Source organism: Limulus polyphemus, unplaced genomic scaffold (genome assembly GCF_000517525.1).
Source record: "Limulus polyphemus unplaced genomic scaffold, Limulus_polyphemus-2.1.2 Scaffold1198, whole genome shotgun sequence".
In the NCBI taxonomy this organism is placed as follows: Eukaryota; Metazoa; Arthropoda; class Merostomata; order Xiphosura; family Limulidae; genus Limulus; species Limulus polyphemus.
The window spans coordinates 210,040-223,411 of NW_013666808.1; the positions used below are offsets into that span (position 1 = coordinate 210,040).

The 13,372-nt window shown below is 34.7% G+C and overlaps 1 protein-coding gene across 1 annotated transcript in view; it reads left to right on the plus strand.

Annotated features, from left to right (window-relative positions):
- The first annotated feature begins 5,894 nt into the window (after positions 1 to 5,894).
- The window catches only part of LOC106462569 (rho GTPase-activating protein 45-like), a 96,494-nt gene continuing 89,016 nt past the window's right edge, over positions 5,895 to 13,372 (plus strand). The window contains exon 1 of the mRNA XM_022389862.1: positions 5,895 to 6,135. Within this exon, the coding sequence (XP_022245570.1) occupies positions 5,977 to 6,135 (159 nt within the window). The 5' untranslated portion in view covers positions 5,895 to 5,976. The remainder of the gene's footprint in view (positions 6,136 to 13,372) is intronic.

Sequence of the window (13,372 nt, forward strand, 5' to 3'; positions counted from 1 at the left end):
TGGAATTTTAGTTCATCCTTGCTTTGACGTCCCATGCATAATTCTCAAGCATCTTTCTCCTCTGGCTTACCATTCTGAGGCATAAGAGTTATAGATCCCCGTAACCTCGTCTGTTGGTTTTGAGTAATGAATTCTCGATGTTTATCGGTCTAGCTTCCCTACGAGAATCGCCTTCGCTTTGCGAATTTAGCCTCATCCAAGTGGACAGCCGATGTTAATAGCTTCTCTTTTCATCTTAATCAGTTTAAATATTTACCTCTTTTAGTGTTTTAAAGTCCACCATATACGGAGCGAAGAGAAATACAATCATTCCTGAACACGCCAATTGGGAAGAGATCGCAAATTCTCCAGGATTCTGTGATCCCATTCTCCAAACTAGATACCTGTTACGTCAAAGAAAAAAAAACACCTACCATATAAACTTGGCTAATCATATATATTAACTCTGGAAACAATATAAGTTTACCTCAAGTGTAAGTAAAGTAAGATAATCAGATGGTATAATGAGTGATAAGTTTACCTCAAGTGTAAATAAGGTAAGATAATCAGATGGTAAAATGCCGTGATACGAATCTTCAAAGAGGGATCAGCACATTGCCCGTTATCCAGCTGAGCCTCAGATAAAGTGCTTATATGTAGAGAGGCAAAGGGTAATAGGCCACGAATTAAAAATTGCATGTTTTAGGTATTTTGTGCATTATACGTTTTACGATCTCTGGATAATTAACGTTGAATGCTGGTTGCTTAGTGCAAAGTTACACAATGGGCCATCTGTGCTTTGTCAATCGCGAGGAATTGAACCCCGGATTTTTACGTTGTACGTTCGTAATCTTACCGCTGACCCACCTGAGGTCATTTAAAGTTTGCCAAGAATAGACTTTTGACTGTATAAAAACTACAAACCGAATACAAGAAGGCCGGATTCTTGTGTTGTATTTTATTTTAGTTTCAAAGATAGGTCACAAGACATGTGACAGAGAGCCTAAATAAAAGAGGAAGAGAGGTTAATGAGATTCATATACACGTACATCATGCATAACAAGATTAAATTATACATTCCAGATACTGTTTAGTTACTTGCTTCTGTAATTATATTTGCTAGCTTAGTATCGTTGCCTCTTTTCATACATCTTGGTCGACTTATTTCTAGCTTTAAAAAAAACAACAACAAAAACTGTTTCTATTTCTATACTTAACATGTAAAACATGCCTTCTGGGTGTCACACGAACAAGAGCGTACCAAAAGGAGTAAGCATGATCTTCCATTCTGTAAACGAGGTCATATTTGTCATAAATTCCGCTTCACTTCTGTTTAACAAGTTTCCATGGCATCCAACCATATATTATTCAGATTAATGTACGCGCACCCTTTAGTTAATGAGTCAAGGACATTCCTGCTGTGAGGTATAACACAAATACCAATAACTTGAATAATCATTAATTTTAAGTTCACAACTGTTTACCCTTGAAAACTCACGTTGATAAACTTTGTTATTGATGAAAACGTATCATATCACTATAGGAAATAGTGGTCTATATTACTCGCAACGTTTCATTTAATTATATAAATATAGTAAACAAACGTTATGTTTACCGTAAAACCTATCATGACTCCACAGCGACAATCGAAATAAAGACTTGTTTTGATCCGGTTGTTGCTGCCCAATGGGCTGTCTGTGCTCTGCTCACCATGAGTATCGAAACCCAAATTTTAGCGTCTTAAACCTGCAGACTTTCCGCTGAGCCACTGAGAGGAACCGAACTAAAGTAAGTAAACTTAAATTTTTGTTTAGAAGGTTTGGATTTTGAGCTCCTAGTAGTTCTTAGAAATCAGATTTATATATAATTTCGCCCCCCAGTGGCACAGTGGTATGTATGCGGATTTACAGCGCTAGAATCCGGGTTTCGATACCCGTGGTGGTCAGAGAACAGATAGCCCATTGTGTAGCTTTGTGCTTAATTACAATCAAACAAACATATCTAATTTCTAATGCAATTGAACTACCTGGTGACTTCGACTAACGTCGTTAGTTTACGTCAGAGGATTGCATGGACTTATGCCGAATGCTACAGCTGATTTTTTTTCTACTTATTTTTTGATGTGATGAATTTTTAAAATAAATTTCATTCCACAGTACCGAAAGATGATAACTTGTACAAGTACTTTGTGATGAACAGCATTGTATTAGATTACAAAATAATTCAGGTAAACGATAAATAATGCTTTGATAGGTTGTTTAGGCAGAGTATTCGTAATGAATCTAAGTCTCAAATGGACAGCAACTGCCTGTTGGAGAAACCTACAAATGTAGAGGACGACGTTTCGAAAGTCTTCCGCCTTCATGATAAATAATGAATTGAATGTTGATGCTTATTAAAACTTTAATATTTATTTACTACAGCAGTGGTGGGTAGCTATTGCTTACCACTCTGTTTACCTTACTGTTTGATGTAACTGTCAAATGGCTGTATTTTCAATACTATCAAGCTTAATTTACAGAACCTCATCACACATCTATACAGTCCACGTTCGGTCATATTCTATCTGATGTCATGTGCATCTTGACAAGAACTCTGTAGCATAGTTTCAATTGCAAAAGACTCCATTATAAGGCTGTCACGTCTAATGCACACCACTCAAACGTGTTTGTTTTCCATAATTTATATAGCGTATGAGCAATTTCTAAGCTCTCATTTCAACAATCCGATCATACAGAAATTTATAGGTTCTGCATCCGGTGGCTGAACTGACCGATATGTTTTCGTATAGAATAGCATGACTATCCGTTTTATTCTCCAGCTGTTTGAGGTATGTAATGTTTGAACGGGTATATCGAGGAAGCAATTATCTACACCTGAATTGTGTCGCTTTTTCCAGAAGGATATTCTTTCTGACTGTGCTTCGTACAGTTGCTTGGGTCATATAGACGGCTTTTGCCATTGAACTTTATGTTCATGTATTCTCACCTATTTCAAGACTCTGCCTTTTGTTTACCATCGCTGAGTTATGATTTGATGCAGATCTGTTTTTGGATAATTCTGATATCTTTTATACTCGGAAACATCTGTTAGCTGAGTTCTTGCACAGATCTTATAATATAACGTTGAAAAACGGAAAAATCGGCACATGTAGATCTTGAAAGTCGAGTTGTTCAAAACTTGAAAATAGCGTTGATAACATCTCAACCAACAATTGGTCCAGTTATCAACGCTATTTTCAAGTTTTGAACAACTCGACTTGTGCCGATGTTTCCATTTATCAACGTTACATTTTAAGATCTTTACAAGAACTCAGCTAACACATGTTTTCGCATATAAAAGCTATGTTCAAGTTTTGTACACCAAAAAACATTTCACATTTACACAGCTACTTTACAGACTTAGTCATGTTTATCGTCACCGGTGCTGCTGTTATAATGTTCTTTACAGACTTAGTCATGTTTATCGTCACCGGTGCTGCTGTTATAATGTTCTTTACAGACTTAGTCATGTTTATCGTCACCGGTGCTACTGTTATAATGTTCTTTACAGACTTAGTCATGTTTATCGTCACCGGTGCTACTGTTATAATGTTCTTTACAGACTTAGTCACCTTTATCGTCACTGAAACCTGGTGCTACTGTTATAATGTTCTTTACAGACTTAGTCACGTTTATCGTCACCGAAACCTGGTGGTACTGTTATAATGTTCTTTACAGACTTAGTCACGTTTATCGTCACCAGTGCTACTGTTAACACAACAGGTTAAATACTGTTAACACAACATATTAACTACTGTTAACACAACAGGTTAACTACTGTTAACACAACATATTAACTACTGTTAACACAACAGGTTAACTACTGTTAACACAACAGATTAACTACTGTTAACACAACAGGTGAGGTAGTAATAATATCTTCTACTTACCATGAGATATTTCTTACACTACTATGTATTAAGTAACACAGCATGAATTCCTGGTACGTGTATGTGATTTGTCTTTTCATAGTCACTTCCATACGTTAACGAACGTACAGACGTGATAATACCACTGCTGCCTTCACGCTGTTTTGCTAAGTTATTCTATTAGAATTTAGTGAAATGATAAATAAACTGATAGATATTAATCCGCTATTCAGGACTTTCTTTGCTTTTTAGTCATAAGTTGCCACGAAACAAGTCCTGGTGAGTGCACAATAATAACTTCCATTTTGTTTCCCTTATGATGCAGATTTTGTATGGGTGGAAATAAAGAATGAAAATCAACATCGTAAATTATAGAGAATAAAAAGTCGTTTTGGGTCACGCATGCACATGTGTGTCAGATAGCTTATACTTCATACAAAACGTTCATTCTTCAGCTAACATGTTGACGCTTTCCATGAATCATTCACCTCCATGACGTCACGATCCAATCATCTTCTTTTAAATTGCTAAATAAAGAACAAAGTAGAGTTGCAGTTAGTAATATTTGAATCAGTTTCCCGCCTTAAGGTAATCTTGATTCTTAAGAAGTAACTACAGTCTCCTCAGTTTTTATATTGGCCTTCTGGCCCTGACCTACTTCGAAATGCCGACTTGTTTTCTTGTGCTAACCATTGATTTGTTAATGGATTTTTACAACTATCTATAGATTCTGGTTTCTTTCAGTCGGCGACCTTCTTTTAGATAGCGTATATGTAGAACATAAACGTATTTTTCAGACTACGTTGTTATAATGATATATTCAACACTCGCAGAAAGACTTTCATTCAAATAAACTTACTTGCTTCGCGATAACTTTCCTTTAACGATACATTCGGAATGTTATACGTATCCCAGAAAAATTCTGTGATATTGATAATACTGTTCACATATTTGACTCAATTCGTTTAGTGTTTTCCGTAAAATTTGAATAATAAGTAGTTTGTTCCCACCCCCAAAGAATAAAAAAGGGTAAAATATTATTGTATTTTGTTAATTTTACTCAGACATACCAATATGTTTATTTATCATACCCGTGCTGACTATAAATTAATAATACTTTTATATTACAGGTAGCCCAATTTTCGACTCTTTAATGGTGAATATAAAACTTCAAATTGACATTTAATTAAAATATTTAAGTTATTATTTTACGTATATTATTCATAAATACCGATAGGCTGACAACTAGAACCCAAATGCTCGCCCGGAAACTGCTTGAGCTACACCTCGCGCTCAGGAAGCGAGGAGGCGTGGTTTCGGTTGGCCTAGAACTCAACCATCCTGCACGAGCTGTTCTCGAAACAGTGTGCGAAGTTTTATAAAGTAGTCACCGGTTGCTCACCTGGTGATTCAAACCTAACGGATATTCCGTCCATCGTGTTAGACACTAGTTGTAATGTTACAAAGCAAAGTGGTATAAACCCAGGATGGTTTTTTTTTCCACAGAGTAGTGACATTTGGATCTGGCCGTGCTGTGTCATCTGTCGTGCAAACTACCAATACATTTTTTCCACGAATACAGTTTTCTTTCATCTACGTTCGAAGTTAGTGTTAACAGGAACAACGTTTTATCAGTCAAGCAGCGAGACCTGAAAATGTGGAAAAGGTTTTCTATCAAAGAAGTTTCTTATTCAAAGTTGAAAATTATACTTGAATATAGAAAAACTGACATAGGGTTGTAAAACAGAAAACAACTTCAGTGTGTGTGTGTATGTGTCGTATCTCATTATCTGAGTTGCGTGTCTCATACCCGAGTTGATCGTAACCATGACCTCAGCAAGCATTAGCAAATATGTCATATAACTTACAGTTATAAGGTTCAGAACCGTTACTCTTGATGTTACAGTTAGCAGACTTCCCTCCTGAAAATACTGAACAGGTAAAAAGTCTGTATTACGAATACTATTAGTATTAGAAAGATACATCCAACGAGTTCTACGAAATGGTGTATTAAAAACCGTTATAAGTGAAAATTTACAGCAGCATGTTCCTGTGAATAAGGGGCATAGTTTTTCATTTAAAAAATTATGAATAGACCCCTTGAGACATCAGTCATTGCCGCTGAAAGTTTGCGACAATGTAGTTCAAGCATGAACAATGTTCTAGAAATAGCTAAAGCATTATGCTTTGCTTGTAAAAACAAGAAACAAAGTCTAAAATCAAGTACAAGTTGTTTTTATGTTCAGGTAAGAAATTTCGTTTTCACAATGTTTTCGTCAGTTAGTCTCTATTATACTTTCTTCCACGTTATCAAGTTTTTTTTTGTAAAGTTATGTCTTAATATTTTTGGACATAAGTTCAAAACCAATGTTTTTATATTCGGAGAATTATCCTATACTTTAAAGTCGTTCTCTAACTTAGTACAGTTGTATTTTGAGAATTAACTGAAGTCGGCGAGGAGTTGAATAATAAGTATGATCATGTCCTCGACCATTTATCACGTTAATTAATATGAAATACAGTTGAATAGCAGTAATTCTTTATTGCCGTTTTCTAAAGACGAACTTTTGTAATTGGTATATAGGACATGTCTTACTATTTGAAAAGTTAAAAATTATCTCTGTTATTTTGAGAGGACCTGGCACAACCTGGTGGTTAGGGCGCTAATCTTAAAAGCCGAGGGCCATGGGATCGAACCCTGTCGCCGAACTTGCTCGCCCTTTTAGCCATAGGGACATTACAGTGTGTCGTCCAATTCCGTTATTCGTTGTTGAAGAATAGCCCAAGAGTTGGGGGGGGGGGGTGTATTAACTAGCTGTCTTCCTTCTACCATTTTATAATTAGGGACGGTTAGCACAAGTAATTCTCAAGCAGCTTTGCGCGAAATTCCAGAAACATACAAACGCACACATTATTTTATGAAAGGTATTTTCAATGTGGATAGGGAACGAGAATGTAAATACAAGATGTAAAAAGTGGTTTGGTCGCCTTATGATTCAAACTCCGGACATTTATCTGTAGAGAAAATTTTAGTCATATTTTTAGTCAAAAGTGTTACATACAAAAACCAACTTTTCACTGCAAAAAATCGTTTATGAAATGTTGATAAATCCTGAGTATGAAACCTGTACCTATCTAGCTTTTAATCGTAGCCCTCAAAATACCACAGCATGTACGTAAATTTGATTTCCACGAAAAGGAGCTGAAGGCCGCCTGGAGGGGGTCACCTGTTTTAACCACTCGCACCACGATACAATAGTGTGTTATCTGTCAGTCAGTCAGTAGACACTAAAATAACGTCGCATAAGGGACGCTTAACGTTGCAATTTGTACTATCGTGACGTCAGTGAAACGTCCTCTTGTCACGAACTCGAGAAGAATTACGCACTCTGTACACAGCATGACATATGAACTTTAAAAACATGAGATAAAAACATGTGTTACTCTTAATTGTGGTTTTGCATACTCTTGAAACAGGACATTCTCGGGAACCCTGTGGAAGTACATCTAGTTATTATAATATATACCTGCATGTCGGGAGTATATTTGTAACACCAATACTTTAATAATCCAGTTATCTGAATCACATTCAAGTACTACGTTGAATTTCAAGTACTTCTCAAAAGATTTCCATTTTTGCCTCCTTACGTATTACTGTCCTATTTATCTATGAGTGGAGCGAGTACAATAGAGACACGAATAAGGTAGAGGTACCACTTTTGATGGAACTTTTGTTACAGAGCGTTACCTTTGGGTAATGTTTCTTTGTTTTCATGTTCTTAAAGTTTTGTATCGCACCTATGAATCATATGTTTCTACAAAACTTTTCACTATTTATTTAGATATACATTTATATATGCATGTAAAAGTAAAAAATGATTAAATAAGTTACTCAAAAAACTCAATCGAGGTTTTTGATTGCTTAAATTTTGGACTTTTGTAGTGATCTTACTTTAAAAAGGCTATATTTAGGCGTTTTGTTGTTGTTGCTTTTGGGAGGGGTGGGGTACGTGATTTTTATAACAAAGTTCAGTTTCACTAAAAGTTTCATCATTGTGGTAAAGCCATTCACGTTTTGTATCGTAGAGAGATTTAAGTTAATGTAAGACTAAATTATATTTTGATAACAGATGTTAGATGATGTTAATTTCATGCTTATAGGTTCTATAATAACAACAGTTAAAAACAACAAAAATTACAGCAACATATGATAAAGCAACTAGTCACAAAACGAACCAACAAATGTTACGTGCTGCATGTACGTGTGATCCTTTGGTGTTTCTAACTATTTAACAACAGTTAAAACAACAAATTACAGCAACATATGATAAAGCAACTAGTCACAAAACGAACCAACAAATTTACGTGCTGCATGTACGTGTGATCCTTTTGGTGTTTCTAACTATTTTAACAACAGTTAAAAACAACAAAAATTACAGCTACATATGATAAAGCAACTAGTCACAAAACGAACCAACAAATATTACGTGCTGCATGTACGTGTGATCCTTTTGGTGTTTCTAACTATTTTAACAACAGTTAAAAACAACAAAAATTACAGCTACATATGATAAAGCAACTAGTCACAAAACGAACCAACAAATGTTACGTGCTGCATGTACGTGTGATCCTTTTGGTGTTTCTAACTATTTTTGTTACTTTGTATATTTTAGCGCAAAGCCATTCAATAGGCTTTTCTGATCTCTGTCCAACACGGGGAATCGACCCCCTTATTTTAGCATTGTAATTCCGTACACTCTTGGGGACTTTTTTGTTGTATACAACAACTTTCGAAGTGCATTTCATACTCTCTCTTTAGATGTTTAATACCTTTATTTATACCTTGCTTCTGCCTTTATTGAATTTTTATTTATAGTAAGATTATCTATACTGCAGTATGGATAGTGTTCAGAACTAAACATTTATTAAGTACAAATATTCTATGCGTCTATCTACAGACTTTAATATTTATTTACATATTTTTGTCTGTTTGTTGTACACACTGAAAACTGTTCTTTTGATTCGTCTTTAATGAAGAAATGTATGTGAATCATGTTTTGTGTTATAATAAGTTTCTCCTGTTGTGTTTTAAAATGTTTTACCTATTCTATCGCGTAAGGCGGTAAGAATCTGATATTAAATATCTAAATATTTAATTGTTATCAACAAATTTAAAAATGTGGGATTTTGGAACACAGGCTCAGCACAGTATATTAACTATTTTAATTATTTAACGAAAACTTTTCGTCAGCGGCAAAATGGCATTTACTTTGTAAATATTTAGGAAAAGAAAAGCATACTCTGCGAGTTTAGAAATAATACTTTCATTTTTTGTCGTTTCTTTAAATTCCTAAAGTTGTTCAGTCATTAACGAAAACAAGAACAGGCCCCCACTTCTAAATGCGAAAACCCGTTTTATTCAACGAGTTCCAAGGAACTTCATAATTATTTATTATAATATTTTCTCTTCAAAATTACTTGAGTTATTAATGTATTATCGAAACCGGCCAAAGACCGGATTAAAAAAAAAAAGACAGCCACAACTTGAAAGTTTTGAGAAAAACTGGGAGTAAACTCGCGGAGAATTCCAAATTCGTTGCTCCATCTCTTTGTGAAAACTAGTTCAAGGTGTAGATATTTGTACTGATTAAACACGTACCTCCTTTTGAGATTTTAAATTAAAACCTACACTCCTGCAGGGCGGCTCATGTCGGCCTTCTTTCTCAGCGGCAGTGAATGTATTTCTTGATTCTTGGCCCACTTTAAAACGCAGCAGACACTCTATGCGTCAGATTAAAAAAACTTTTACATTTAAGGGCATAAAGAGGTAAGGTCGAGGAAAAGGTTGACGATCTATGTTAAATTTTAATATATACAATTCGTCCGTGAAATAGGTAAAAAGAATGGGGACACAGACTATATGATTTGAACTAATTTACTGTTTTGTTGATGTAACAAGTTGAAACAACCAGCATCAAATCTTAGACAATTTAGTAGACAAGAGAACCTTTCGAATGGTTAGTCTATAAGTTCAAATCAGAGATGACTATATTATTCAAAAAATATGGTTGCATGTGGTTTTTACGTAATGACTTTCAAAACACATAACATTATGCTGTGATATATATATATATATATATATACATAGAAATTCCTACTTAGTAAGTTATCCCTAAACAACTACTTGTTGTAAGGAAACAGTTTCACCATAGCCATATTGAAGATCACTAGTTCTGTTCAGAAAGGTGTGGACCTGATACAGGATGTTCCAAACTTATTATATTGCTAATCTAGATTGCGAAATAACATTTTTTTTTTTTTCTTTTTCCCTCCTTTTTTTTTGTGGGGGGGGGCGAGAGTTGGCCTGTGGTTGAGCTCTTGACTTGGGAGATGGCGAGCCTAGTTCGAATCCGTATAATACCACAATAATTCCCCGCTATGGGTGCCTTATAAGAGTAACAGACAGTCTTTTAGAATAGATGGTGGGAGGTAGTGTTGCTTACTGTCTGTCTTCCCTCTCTTCAGTAGTTCAAAAGTAAGGATAGCGACGGATAACGTTTGCCATAAATACAAAATACAATACTGCCTTATTCAACTATACAAGATTGGTAAATTGAACACTATACGAGCCAGTGGGTAGAATATTGGGCTGGTCAGTGGACACTGCCCAGAAAAGATTATGTTTACAGTAAATTCATTTAGGGATAGACTTGAAAATGATGGACACCATACTAGTGGGTAGAATATTGGGCTGGTCAGTGGACACTGCCCAGAAAAGATTATGTTTACAGTAGATTCATTTAGGGATAGACTTGAAAATGATGGACACCATACTAAACACCTTATGTGACAGTTTTTGAAACATCCCATACAATGTACAGACTTTCCTGAATAAAACTACGATTCTTAAAACGTCTCCGAAGAAATTTAGCCCCTCAGGACAAGTAGTTTTAAAGATATGATCGTTTTAGACATGGGGTTTTCTTCATAGTTCTGTGAACTCTTCGACCCGCTCTTGAATCTTAACAACTATTCACAAACATAGAGCAACGCAAGCTCGATAAGTATTCGTTACTTTGTGTTCTTAATGGTGTACAGATAAGAGCAACTATCATAATTAAATATTTTGTTCCGTACACAACATACAGTGTTAAGAGCACGTTATCTAACAGTAGTAACTGAGTGTTATTTGTTTTGATATATATAAAAGAGAAGCCATAAACTTTGAAATAGCTGATTTTGTGATTTTTGTTTATACCCATTATGCAGTTGTATATATTTAAATCTTTACCATTCATACTCTTGTTCAAAACCACAAGAGGGCCACTGCATCGAGATATGGTGCTAAGTAAAATTATTCAGCAAATCATAGAAAAATTATTGTTTGTATAATACTCGCAAACATCCGGTTTGATTCATAGCGGAATTTACTTTTCTGTCACTTTCTTAGTGAAATGCTTAGCTGGGAAAAGATTAAATGTATTAAAAGAACCAGTCAGCATTATCACAAAGAAAAACTGGAAGTACGGAACAGTTATTGTGGTGTCCCTTGAATTAGCAGTAAGCCAGAGTAATTAAAGACAAGAAAGATTAAGAATACGTGTTTGACAACTGACACTTACACCTTTGGGGCAGTGACCTTCAAGACTAATTCGCTGAACAATGCGAGAAAAAAAAAAAAAGAGTTAAAAACCATTGGCTTCAATACGAACCACAGGTGTGAAATTTGGAAGTCAGTAGTGTTGATTCATAAAAAAAAACACACAAAAAAGACAATGAAATTTCAACAGTTAAAATGAAGTACAAGGTTAAGCTTTATCTAAGATGTTACATTATTAAACTGTAACTGAATTGAAAGTGTTTCAGCTTTTAAAGTCTTTTCAGTATTTACAATAAGAAATGTGATCCAAAACAAAAAATAACAGTCACGAGCTAATACACAGAAATTAATTTTCAAAATTAGAAAATAAATATAAATATATTCGATTACTATTTTGTTCTATGCAATTATGTGTGTGTTTTTCGCAGTATATTTTCTTTATCTACATATAATGCATATAGTACTCGTTTTAAAACATTTACTGTTCAGTCCATTTTCTCCATCCAAATTCATAAGAACTTCTCTGTTTAAATAAATAATGTCAAGATTTAACTGTTTTAGCTATAATTTTCGGCCCAGTGGATTTGCATACCAGGCTGTGGACCCGAGTTTCCATGGTTTGCACCTCCGTTACCGCCCTAAAAACCTATCGCGCTCCTCACTTTTTGGGCCATGAGTGCGTTATAAGTGTGTCCATCAATCCTCACTATTTAAATAAAATGGCCCAAGAATTGGCGTTAATTGGTCTTAACTGGCTGCCTTTTATCTTATCTATCACTTCAAAATTAGGTAGCTTTGCGCAAAATTCAACAAACAATAATAATATATATATCTTTTTTTTTTACATTGGTAACAAATTTATGCAACATCAAATTTTATGATGCGTAACACTTAAATTAATGAAGCACGATCCAGTCAGTTGATAATGATGTAATATTACCTCAAAATAAAATTGGTAACAATTTTACTGGAAAGTCCTCTTAACAAATCCAAGGATAACGTGGTTAAAATTATTATCATTCTTATTTTGGTGTAATATCACACCTATTGACAACTACACGTAATGTTGCGCAAAGCTTTTTAATTCGTGACAGTTTGTGCTTAAATATTCACTTTTTCTCATTTTTACGAAGATTTGTAAATATGTCATATAAACGTTTCTTAAAATAAAAGACTGCAGGTAAACGTTCATTATTTATATACAAACTGAAACGAAATGTTAATTCGATTCCAAAAAAGCATCCGAATTTTCAATATGATTGCAAGGATTCCTTGTCTCTACATTCTTTTCCAAAAAGACATCCCAAATCGAGATTTTCAATGTTATTGTATGGATTTCTTGTTTTTACACTCCATTATTTTCGAAAAAGACATTCCACGTCAAAATTTTCTATATGATTGCAGGGATTTCTTGTCTCTACACTCCATTCTTTTCCAAAAAGACATCCCAAATCGAGATTTTCAATGTTATTGTATGGATTTCTTGTTTTTACACTCCATTCTTTTCGAAAATAACATCCCACGTCAAGATTTTCTATATGATTGCAGGGAGTTCTTGTCTCTACACTCCATTCTTTTCCAAAAAGACACCCCAAATCGAAATTTTCAATGTTATTGTATAGATTTCTTGTTTTTACACTCCATTCTTTTCGAAAAAGACATCCCACGTCAAGATTTTCTACATGACTATAGAGATTCTTTGTCTCTACACTCCTTCCTGTTTGTGCTTCTACAATATATACTCCTTGCCACCATATGATTCCCTTAAAAATAATCATGCAACATTATTTTATAGTCGGGCATAGCCTAGAGCAGGGGTTACCAAACTTTTTAGAATCGCGACCCACTATTCATGACCACAGCTTATGGCGACCCACTCAAAT